Source organism: Lutra lutra, chromosome 2 (assembly GCF_902655055.1).
Source record: "Lutra lutra chromosome 2, mLutLut1.2, whole genome shotgun sequence".
Taxonomy (NCBI): Eukaryota; Metazoa; Chordata; class Mammalia; order Carnivora; family Mustelidae; genus Lutra; species Lutra lutra.
Window position 1 is genome coordinate 67,803,517 of NC_062279.1, and position 12,664 is coordinate 67,816,180.

Here is a 12,664-nt window from a genome sequence, read left to right on the forward strand (position 1 = left end):
AAATAAAATCTTTAAAAAAAAAAAGAAATTGTACAAAGATTGATAGTCAAACGAGAAGGAAAGAACCAATTCCCTTCATGTGTGCCAACGTAGTAAATGTCCCTTCCTTATTGCCTTCAGTGTTGTAGTTTCTTATGGACTCTTTTTAAAGAATATGTTGTAGGTAAAAACGGGACTTCTCACTTGAACCTAAGCATCTTTGGAGTACATTGCTGTATTACTTTTCTATTTCTGCTGTAATAAATTACTTTAAACAAGACAGATTCATTATCTTACAGTATTATCTTACTGTAGGTTAGAAGTCCAGCAGGTCTCACTGGGCTAAAATTGAGGTATCAGCAGGGCTATGCTCCTTTCTGGAGGCTCTCATGGTGAGTGTATTTCCTTGCCTCTTAACTAAATCTAACAAATAAATGAAAATTTTCTATAGAGAAAATTACAATAAAACTTTATTGAAGGGCATAAAAGCAGACCTAAATGAATGGAAAGTTATTTAGTTTGTAGGTACCATGTAGATGACACTTTCCCTGCAAATTAATCCATAAGGTTAGTGCCATTCATGTTTTACAACTTTTTATTACGAAAAAAAGTAAAATACAGAAAACTTGGAAGAATACTGAAATGAACACCACATACACACCACTTACATTCGAAATTGTTATTATTTGTGTTTATCATCTATGCTTTTGGGTTGTGCTATACCATTTGAAATGATGATACAGACATTTGGAATTAAGTTATAGACATCAAATACTTTCGTATGTATCTCCTACAAATGAGAGCACTGCCTACATAACCACAGTACCATGATCACACCTCAGAGAACTATGCAATAATTCCAAATGTGATCTAATATCTAGTTTCTCAGTTATGTCCCAAGTGGTTTTTATAGGTTGCTGTTTTTTTTTCACCCAACTGGGGTCCAGTACAAGGTGCATTTCTGACCTGTCGTATGTCTAAGTCACTATTGCTCTATAATAGCACCCATTTCTTCCTCCCTGACACTGACTTTAACAGAACCACCGTTGTCTTGTTGAATGCCCCACATGCTCTGGGGTTGTTTCTAACGTAGTTTTACTTGTCCCTATGCCCTGTATGTCCTGCAAATTGGAAGTTAGGTCTAAGTGCTTGATTAGGTTCAGGTTAAGTTTGTAAGAATACATTATGGGCGATGTGGTACACTTCTTACTGCATTGTATCAGGAGGAACGTGCTGGGTGGTCTCCCTTTTGTGATGCTACATTGGTCACTTGATTAGTTAAGGTGATGACCACTGTATCTTTCCAGGTAAAGGTAACACTTCCCCTCTGCAATTGTAAGGTGTAGTTTGTGAGGTGTTAACGTGACTTAAATCAAAATTCCAATAGGGTTCTTCATGAAACATGACAAATCAGTGCTAACAATCATATAAATATGTGTACAAGACCAGGAATAACATAATTATGAAGAATGGTACCAGCAAAATATTTGTTGAGAACTTACCCTGTGCCAGATACTATTCTTAGTGATTTATATGTATTAAATCATCTTATCCTCACAACTGTGGGTACGAGTGTAACACCCTTTTTATAGATAAGAAATTGAGGCACAATGACATGAAGTAAGTCTATACAAGGCCACATGGCTAGTAAGAGAAAAGGTCAGGATCTGAACCTGGGCAGTCTGGCTTCAGGACCCATGTGCTTAACCACCACTTTGTACCTGGGTAGTAAAATATCAAGACATCCGATAATGCATGAGCCATAACGAAATGACTGGAATTAAGAACAGAAACACAGACTTGGAGAAGATACTTGCAACACATGTAACTACAAACGGTTGGTGCCCAAAATACACAAAAATAATTGTAATGCTACCAGTTAATAAGAAAATGATGAAGCAACCCAATAGAAAACTGGGCAAAGGGTATGCAGGGCCAGTTCCCAGAAGATGCCCAAAGCCGATAAACATATGAAAATATGCTCATCTTCCCTACTATCAGGGAAAGTGCAGATGGAACCTGCAGTGAGACACCAGGTAATGCTCATCAGGGTGGCTAACTGTTGGATGTCTGATAACACCAAATGTTGTCGAGGGGGAGGAGAAACAGGAACTCTTGAGAATATAAAGTGATACGATAACTCAGGAAAGCTTTGCTAATGTTTAGTAAGATGGGATACTTGCATACCATGTGATCCTGCCTCTTTACTTCTTGTTATCTGCTCTAGGGAAATCTGGCACACAGAGATACACAAAAGGACATTCAGTAGAATAGAGATTTGAGGAAGAGCAAAATAGAAATATATTAAGGAAAAAAAAAATAAATGAACTGGATTATTCTGTGTCAGTGGAGTACTACTCAGGATTCCAAATGAGTAAGTCACCTGTATTAGCATGTAACTATACTACATGTGTGAACACCAATAATCTAAAAAACATGTTGAACAGAAAAAATAGCAAAAGGTTTCATACAGTATGTTAGTATTTACATAAAGCTACATATAGTTTGAACTCACAGAATCTTTGTGTATACTGTTTTATTTTTTTTTTTTTTTGATATGTATGTATATAGCAAAAGTACAAAACCAAGCACAGGAATAAATTACACTAAGGTCAAAATTGTGATTACTTTTGGGGATGAAGGAAGGAGAAGAGATGGTAATGGGATTGGAGTAGGGTTTAGCTCTATTTGTAATGTGCTTTTTTGGGGGAAAAAATAGAGTGTTCCAAAGACATTATGACAAAATATTAAAATCTGTTTAATCTTGGGAGAGGTTTTCTATTTTGTTTTATATGTTTATGGTATTTCGTACTTCAAAATATAAATGTATTAGGAGAAGAATGGAGGATGTTTTCAATGTTAGGATATCCACTTATTATGTGTTATAAGCAGATTTCACCGAGTAATTGTTGCTTTTATAAAAACGTGTTTTAAGGGCACCTGGGAGGCTCAGTCAGTTAAGCATCCAGACTCTTGATCTCAGCTCAGGTCTTGATCTCAAGAGTTGTGAGTTCTGTCCTCCTCGTTGGGTTCCATGCTGGGTGTGGAACCTACTTACAAACAAACAAACAAAAAAAACCTCCAGGTGTTTTAAAACACCACACAGTTCATTAAAATTGAAGAGAAAACAACAGCTTCAGCTGACCTTATTTTCTAGAATGGAACACAGAGCTTCGTTGTGGTAAGTTGCGCCTCAGGATAGATCCCATAATCTCATTTATACCTAGTTTTCTATAATTACATCTGACAACATAATTAAAAAAAAAAAAGAACTCTTTATGTTGAAGATAAAAGTGTACTCTGTTAGTTATCCAGCTAAGGACCACAATTGACAAAAAGCTTTCTCTAATTAGTATGGTTGTCAAAGTGTGTTAACATCAGGCTTTGCGAAGAGTAATGGCTCTTTCAGAAAACTGGACCACTTTTGGAAACTTCTGTGGTTGTAGTAGATAGGAAAGTCTTGTTAAGCTGCCTCTACTGTCAAGACGTGCTCTCCCAAGAAAAGGAGATTGAGAATACTCTGGGGAACAATGTAGGGCCAACAAATGATTGGCAATTCAGTATGACCCTGTCATTTTGGATTTTTTTGGCCACATATTGGTGATTATGCCCTCATCACTTGTTACAGATTGGCCAAAGTAGAAAGCTGCTTATACGTAAACCAAGAAACGCAAATTGAAGTAAGCAACCTGTAGGCACACAGCCGCTGATAGAAAGTTATTTATCCCATACCCCAAATTTATGAGGCCTTTTTATTTTGGCAAGTTGCATCAAATGATCCCCACCAGCTGTTCTGCTGCTAGCTTCAGACTAAAGCCATCTGCTGAAAATCTTTATCTTTTGCTAAAATTAACTGGGTACCAATGGATGTTTCAAGTTAAAGATGGACGTTCCCTGAATTGTTCAGCCCTCCGTGCATGTCCTCTTTCTTACCTCCACTGGAAACACTGCGGTGCGTAAGCCATGATCCCTGTCTCGCCTCATGCATTATTTTCTTTAGTGCTTGCATTAGCGCACCGAAGAAATGGAACCCTGGGACCCTCTGTGAATGGCAGAGTCGGGTTTGAAACCCTTAAGTCTGATACTAAAATCCACAGTCTCAACAAGTACCGTACTCATCTGCTGTCAGAGAAGGAGTTTTAAACTGTTGTTAACCGTAGGGTATTATATGGTGTTTAGTTTTCTTTTAGGATGCCCTTGAGAGAAGATAAGTTGGAAACACCAAGTTAACACTTAATGGGCTAGGAATAAATATGTTTTACAATTCTTTTGTATGTGCTCAGGATCCAATAAAAGGTTCAAATAGTGGATAGACATTTATTTATTTTTAAAGATTTTATCTATTTGAGACAGAGCGAGTGTGTGCACAAACAGGGAGCAGGAGAGGGAGAAGCAGACTCTTCGCTAAGCAAGGAGCCGTTTTGGGGCTCAGTCCCAGGACCCTGGGATCATGGCCTCAGCCAAAGGCAGACGCTTAAGCAACTGAGCCACCCAGGCTCCCCATAGACTTTTTACTTTTAACTAAATGTTCAGTGTCCTTATATTTTGAAAATTTCAGTTAAAAGGGAAATTTAGAAGGAAGTAGATTGTGCCATCACACTGCTGGGAAAATGATCCACAAACCTGGTGTTGCCTCTCTTTTCCCCTTGTCCCGTGCCCACAGCACCTCTGTGTCCCTCTGTGGAGCAGTGGTCTTTCCAGTCGTCTTTATTCATTCTGTGGCTGTTTTCTCCAGCTCACCTGCTCTGACCTGTTCTCTGCTCATTCCCCAGCACCAGCCATACATAGTGCCTCGCTCACAGTCACTCTTCTAGAAATACTTGTGGGTGGGGTGAATGAATCTGAACTCTGAGCAGAGTCTTGGAAAGGGAGATATAAATATTTAGCAGTCAAGATTTGGGATCTTGTTCTTCAAACTATGTCACACTCTGTTCGGCAGACTCTTTTCTTCCCTGTTTCTCTGCTGTTCTGAAAGCAGCACAGTTACCCTCTAACTCCACTTTGCGGAGGTGAGAACTTGGCAGGACTCTGTGTCCAGCTGTCGTGCAGCACTGTCCTGCACAGGCAGGCTTCCCCTTGCATCTCAGCCATGCCCTTTTCTGAATACTCCTCTAAAAAAGTGAATATTAGGTATATGTTATTTTTAATTACTGTCAGTGATGTATGTAATTTGAAAATTAATGTCGCTGTAATTATATTGATATACAGAATAGTGATTCCCAGCTTTTGAGTCAGGCAAATTAAGCCTGTCTTTATGAATTCATCTTTAAAGCCTCAAAGTGGTTAAGGAATCGGAAGTATGCAGAATTAAAGCCTTTGTACTGCGGTTAATTTAGCATGAGTTAGCAAGTGTAATTGATTTTTAAAATGTGACATCAAGATTAGATTTCCCTGCAAGGAGAACTCTCAGTCTGTGTTCCTTCTTGCCAGAGGCTCCAAATTTATAACTGGCAACTCACTGGGGTCACATTCAAAACGAGAATTAAAAATGATTTGTTTGGGTATGTTGACAAGGAGTTAAATACTTTAAACAGAGGGCATTGTTCTTTGGGACCTCAGGTGCCCGACTGAAACAGAGATCAGTGCACCATCTTGTTTACTGTTCATTTCCTGTACTTTAACATAGGATCTGGCCTGAAGGTGTTCAATTTGTTTTGAGTGAGTGAATGCGTGCGTGAATAAAGGCCACTAGCAAACACAGAAATGTATATAATTGGATTTCTCCCATATTGAAATGGTTTGTCTGTTTTTCTCACGGCCCCTCATACGCCACTGGGGGCTTCTATTCCATATCGGGCCCTCCGCCGTCCACCTCTCTCCCATGGTGTCAGCCAGTTTCCCTACATGAAGACCTCCAGATTCTCAGTCTCCAGGCCTGTACTCCGTTGTTGAGTGGGATGTATTACTCATGGCAAGTCCTGCTAGCGTCTGATGTTCAGCATACCTGACTGGACAGATCAGCCACACCTCCAGTGTGGACAAGAATGAACAAGTCAGACCAGCTGAGCTGGAGAAGATGGCCAACAAACTAAATGCAAGAAGGACCACTGCTCCACAGAGGGACACAGAGGGTGCTGTGGGCATAGGACAGGGACTAGGAGAGCAATGATGAGTTTGCAGAGAATTTTTCCAAGTTCAACTGCCTGTTACCCCACTTCTTTCTGACTTTCTGTTTCTGATGCCAAACACTGGATTATTTTGTTTTATCTCATCTGTCTGAGCCTCCCTTCCTTCCTCTCTCTGGTCTCTATGGGCTTGAGGTGCCATCTACATATGGATGGCTCCGGATATCCACCTCTAGTCCATATCCCTCTCCTAAGCATCAGAGGCACGCATCTGTCTAGTGGGCTCCCCACTGCAGTATTCCTCACGCTCTTTTCCTAGGCCTTCAAAACCCTGTGGGATCCGACTCCTGCTTACCCTGTCTGGTGCTATTTCTGCTCCTATGTTACAATAGTGCTGTCCTTCTCTCAGTTTCTGGAAGGTGCCGTCTTTTCTTACTACTTGGAGCTTCTGTACGTCTTCCACTTGGAACAGTGCTCCCTCCAAGATGTTTTTCTGGGTTCCCTCCTATTTATTCTTCGCAGCTTGGACAGCACTTCTGAGAACATTTCCAGCTCCCAACCCCACAGGTCTAGGGTGAGGGCCTCTTGTATATCCACGGCGCACTATTTTTTCTATTTACACATTCTGTACTTATCGCACTCCTGTGATTGGCCTGTTCATCTCTTGCTAGGCTGTGAGATCAATGAATACATCACCCTTTCTTTTCTGGGCCAGACTCAGGATTGAACATTTCCTCCAATGTTTCAGTCTGATTTGAGTTCTTCATAACCTTAGGGTTTACCATGAAGCCATGCTTCTTACAGATCCCTGCCCTGCCTCCCTTCTGTGCATCTCCTGCCCGTGCTTTACATGGCCGCCAGTTGGGGTCTCGAAGGTGTGGTTTGCTAACACCACTTCCCAGTTGGGAGGCCTCTAGGACCGTGAAATTCATTGTTTTCCTTGGTCTTATACTCTGTGAGGTAGAATTGACAGGTACCCAGTGAAAGTATGTTTCTTCCCTACAGCTCTTTGTTAAAGGCATCACCACTTTCTTCAGGACCAAGCTGGGTGACCTGAGAGATTCGAGGTCTCATTCACCTCACTTATGTAGCCCAAATGCTGGAAGTTTCATGCTGGCAACGAGGGGGGAAGGAAACCCAATGAGCTTTGGGTTCTTACTGGATTGACAGAGGCCTCGCTAGGGCACCCTCACAGCCACCTCCCACATGACACGCAACTTCACTTCCTGCTCTCTTGTCATCCGGCTGGTGCTTCCACTTAGACCCACCTTAGCTCTGTGTGAACAGTCATCGTCACCTCTGACGCCTGACCCCCACTTCTTCCTGCTATCATTTGTGCAATCACAAATGCTGGATTTCTAGACGGTAAACATGCATGTATTGGTCATGACCTTTCACAAGTCTGCAGTCATCTTTCTCAGAAAGCTGCTGGTGGTTCAACCTGTGGGCTCTTCCGTCATGGGCTGCCTCTGTCTAGGGCTTCCTCCCAGGCCTTCCGGCTTTGCTCACAGTGTGTTGCACCGTTGTGCGTTGTTCGTGGGTCTGCCTCTCTGGAACACCTTGGGGGCAGAATCATGTCTTCATCTCTGTGTGTATGTCCCTCACTCCCCACACCCCCTAGCCCATCATATGTCTGGCAAAGAAGAGATGAGCAAGCCCAATTAACTATGAGCGTATGAGCCAGATCCCTCCAGTGCCAGGATGTCCTCCGCTGGAGTCGTCCTGCCCTGCTGTCCCCACCCGTTGAATCCCTCCCAGCTAGCTGAGGCCTTGCTGCTTCGAGCGTGGGCTTTGGACCAGTGGCATGCTCATCCCCTGGCAGCTCTTGGTTGTGGGCTAAGAACTTTGGAAAAGGGCTTATGTTGTGTTTGTGAACACAGGTACTTGCAACTGGGCTCAGTGGTCTCTACTCTTCCCTGCCTACCAAGCTGGAAGAGAAGGGTGAGGAGTGGCACTGCCTTCTGAAAGACGACTGGCTCCTGCTCCCTCCTCTCGTCCAGTTCATGAACTCCCTGGAGTTCTGCAACGCCGTCATCCAGGTACCGGAGCGCCGCCAAGGAGCCCTTGGTTCTGTCCATTCAGAATCCGAGCGGTGTAAAAAAATGAGTTTATCAGCACTCCTTTTAAAAATATTCATGTCTGTGGAGTAGTGGTGCTTTCTTTTAAGCATACTGAATGTCCTTGGATGAAGAAAAAAATGTTAGTTTACAGGTTTGGTGAAGTTTTAATTGAGGAAAAAAAATGAGTGGATTTTCTTTCTCCTCCTCATAAAAAGTGTTAATTCTGTTTTGATTATCCACTTAACCATCAAAAATAAGTTCAATGCTTGACTCATTAAACAGATATTTTTAGGCTTCTAAGTACGCCAAATTATACCACTCTTACTTCAAGGTCTTCTTGGGAGTACACAAAGGAAAACACTTTATTTTGCTTAATGGTGCATACCACATAAAGAATATTGTTATCCCAATTGAATTTAGACGAAGTTAAGCATCTTCTTAGCAGCACAAATTAAATCTGTGCTTTGAAATTGGTCTGCTTCGGGGGAAAAAAAAAACAACCACTGAACTCTAGTGTATTTGGCTTCTTGATTAGATTTTTACCTTCAGATTTCTTGTTACTGTTTTTCAATAAAAATCAGATTTTATATATAATTAAGGATGTAGTGGTTTTTCATAAAAAATGTTTTCTATACAAATGCATATTGCCTTCATATTGGATTTATTAAGAAATCAAATTTTCTTTATGTTGATTGTAAGGTGAAAAATGTTAGTTATAATCTGTTTATCTACCAGGTAAAGAAATAGCTTCTGGAAGAAAATGCAAGTAAATTACTTTAGTTCCTATCTCATTTTTATTGCTAAGTCAAAGGAAGTTTTATTTATATAAGATAAATAGATTATATTTTAAGGTTTTTTTTCCCCTTTAATATTACAGGCTACCAACATTTCTTGCAGAAGTATGTGGAAATAAAAAAGATGAAACTATTTGTTCCTTTCCCAATGTACACACAGAGAGAGATTATCAGTAATTTAAAGATCTAGCTTTACTTCCCTAGAAATTGCTTTTCACTTTATTGTTTGATTTTATTATTATTTTTTTTAAGAAAGAGAAGTAAAGCTAACAGGCATGGTTAAAGGCAGAGATATGATATATTTTATACTATATTTTGAAATCGAGGTCATATACTTCAAAGATTTTTAAAAATTTGTTTGGGGGTACCACTGAAAAGATTACTCACAAAAGATATTAGTAAAGACTTATCCATGCTAAATATATTTTAAAAATGAAATATAGGAAGTGTACTTTTGGTAATGTTTTCTCCTTTTGAAAAGACTCTTATTTTTTATGATAAGAATTTCTAAATGCCTTCCTCTTCAATATAAATGATGTGTAGAAAATGCATCTTCAGCACAAATTCTTTTTGCCAGCATAATAAATGTATTGAATTATCCACTTTGACAGTTATACTTTTGTTTTTAAATAGGCACAAGTTGATTGGACATAGATGAAGTTATAGAGCAAAATGATACTTTACAATTCGTTAACTTTATGTGTCCTTACACATACTCAGTCTATTTCTTATCTGCTTTTTTTTTTTAATTTGAAACTTAAAATTACCAATTTTAAAATTTGAAAGTCCAAGCTGTTTATATTGGAATAAACCATCTGAAAAAATTATGTGGCAGTTTGAAGTCTGAATTATTTTTTAACCATGGAATAAATGGCCAGAATCTGAATTTCCTTTTTGAATGTAAGATGTTCACAGAAATGTATGATTTTAAGAAGACCTAACGATGAAACTCTTTGCCTTTTTCATGACTGCCTGTTTCTCTCTTAGGTGGCTCACCCCTTGATTCGCAATCAGCTTGTCAATTATATTTACAATGGATTCTTGGTACCGGTCTTGGCTCCTGCGCTTCACAAGGTCAGTGATTGGCTGAGGCGATCTTACCTGTTGATGGTACAGGTGACGGAAGCTGGGGGTGGTGAACAGTGTAATTGACTCGATGGTGACTTTAGCCTGATTCTTCGTCTCATTCCATTCATGTTTCTCAGCAATATGAAAGATCTTAATGGTGGTGACAGCTGAAGTCTGTTGGGATCCGTTTGGTGTCATAGAACACAGCATCGTGGAATGTTGAGTAAGACAGTCTACCTGAGGACTGGCAAATGACACTGACTCTTGTGTTTATGTCAGTTCATGGGTAGTAGCTTCTTGGAACCCTTTTTTGGGCTGTCCTCCTAGGCCAGGCCTGTCCTAGAGAGTGCAGGGCTTACTGTGGTGGGGAAAGGGGCCAGGATAACACAGGGGCCATGGATTTGCCATCTCCTTAATAGAACTTGATGTTTTTATAACAATTCTGTGACAGTAAAAATTAAAGTGAAGCAAGTTAAGGTCCCAACAAAGGTCTCATTAGCACCACTCTGGATTCCTTATGATGCTCTCATTTTGTATTATAAATCAACTGATAGCATTTCCGCTGTGAGCTGTCAGGAGACACCCATGGACCTAGAATTCTAATTATAAGTTTTTCCTCACTGAGTAAAGAGACACATAGAATATTGAGTTCAGAGAATTTTCGTCCAGTTAGTAGAGTTGCCAACCCTCGTAGGGAGATAAACAATAAGTTTATCACGTGTTGTTTTGATGGGATGCCCACATTTCTGCATATGGAAGTACCATTTCCATGGGCTCTCGTTTTACAGAATCAAAGAATGCCTTATTATGGCAACTTTGAAGCCATGGTAATGGGGCTTCAAGTTTAGAGCCACAGGTCCTGATAGAAGATGTTCGTCTTTTACCATTTACTGCCTTTTGCATGTAGTGGCAGTATTTTCCAAAACAAACAGTGTTCCCGATCTGACAGTGTGCTTTTTGTTACTTCTAAGTTCAAGAGGTAATCTTGAATGTGGCTTAAACATCAAAATATTGATGCTTCTAGATGATTTTAGTGGCTTATGAGCCTAGAGGGACCAAGTGTTCAAAATTAAATCTGCCTTGGAAAATAAAGGACATATCTTGTGAAAATGCAAACCTCGTGTTTGTTTTCAGGTTGTCCTTCTGTTGGTGTCTTGCCATTCCAGAGGTGCGGTGGATGTCTTATATGGAAGGTCTCTAAGCCTCTGCATGGAGGAATTCTCTGTGAAGGAATACCACATTGCTACTGAAATTCTTTGGGAGTCATTATCCATATACTCTCGCACACATTTACTTTCTTCCTCATGTAGTTCCATGCCTTCCTCATTGACCAGTTGATATAAAATAATTTCCCAAGTCATTATTGTAATAGTGATAATTATAAGGATTATTTGTTCAGGATATTTTACATTACTATAATTACCATACCTTAATATTACAAATATTAATGATAACTCTTTATCCATAATTGAGGATGGGCTCCACGTCAGAGACTCTTATGAGGATCTGACTGGTCCCTCTGTGCTACTCCTTCACAGCACTAACCACAAGTGGAATCAAATCATTAAATGTGCAATAACTTGTTTAATGGCTGTCTCCACAGTGGCTTGCCTGCTTCTTGTGGGTAAGGTTCACACCTGCCTTGTTCACTGGGCTATCTCTGGTGCCAAGGACAGAGCCTTGGACTTGGGACGCTAAATAAACAGCCCACTAGTGGAATGAGGTTTGTTAAAGTGGCAGGCAGAGTGCTGGCACGTGATGCTTTCCCGGGCAGTGGTTCACAGGGAATTTTAACAGCACTTTATATATATTAACTAATATTGCTCTCTTATGCCTATAATTAAAATATGAGGTCTTTTAAGATCATGAAGTTAGGAATACATCCTTATTGTGAAAAAAAAATACAGTCAGTGCTGATTACATAAAATGCAAAGGGAACGTTGCTATATTAGATTTGAATTTCCAACCCCTAATTAAAATTCCCTAGCTTTTATCCTTTGCAGGCAATTTCTCCCAAGGCTATTCAGAGACTAGGGAGAATATTTCCTCCCTAATTTATTTTTCTCCTTACTCCCCAATCGGGGTGTGTGTGTGTGTGTGTGTGTGAGTGTGTGTGTGTTTTAATCATTGGGAATTGAAAATTTTTAGGAAGGAGGCAGGGCAAGGGAGAGGGTAATCAGCCTCCCCTATGCCTCTTGGCTCTCAGTGGTTGAAGAAGGAGCCTCCTGTGAGTGGCCAGACAGGGACCCCAAGGCAGATGAAGGAAGAAGTCCAGAACTGGGTGCTTCTGGGGGAGTTCCTAGTGAGAGCACTCACCTTCTAGAGCCAGTGTCCTTTCCTCTGATGAGGGAAGGGGTAGCTGGATGTCTCAGGCCTACTACTGTAGGAGTTTCTGTCTAGATTTTTCATATTTTGTGTTCCATTTAGTATCCTAAATAAATTTCCATCGTATACGCTCTCAGCTCCCAATTCATGCGTGACATTTTAGTTACTGGCCATCTCAACCATGTAGGTGGTTTGCAGAGGTGAACTCATTCTCTCTGTTTCATAAATAATAGAAATAAATTCATACTTAAACATATGCCTACATCACAATCAATTCTCATAAACTGTATTTCCACAGCATTTCCTAACCAGAGATGAAGTCATCATGAAGAGTTGTGGGTAATGAGAGGTGGGGTGTGGGCACTTGGCAAGT

General features: G+C 40.3%; 1 protein-coding gene across 6 annotated transcripts in view; it reads left to right on the forward strand.

The window, feature by feature from the left end:
• The window catches only part of FHIP1A (FHF complex subunit HOOK interacting protein 1A), a 279,678-nt gene that overhangs the window by 166,411 nt on the left and 100,603 nt on the right, over positions 1 to 12,664 (forward strand). For all 6 annotated transcript variants that reach the window (XM_047717642.1, XM_047717638.1, XM_047717644.1 and 3 more), the window contains 2 exons: positions 7,925 to 8,083; positions 9,886 to 9,972. In XM_047717642.1, coding sequence (XP_047573598.1) covers positions 7,925 to 8,083; positions 9,886 to 9,972 — 246 coding nt within the window. The remainder of the gene's footprint in view (positions 1 to 7,924; positions 8,084 to 9,885; positions 9,973 to 12,664) is intronic.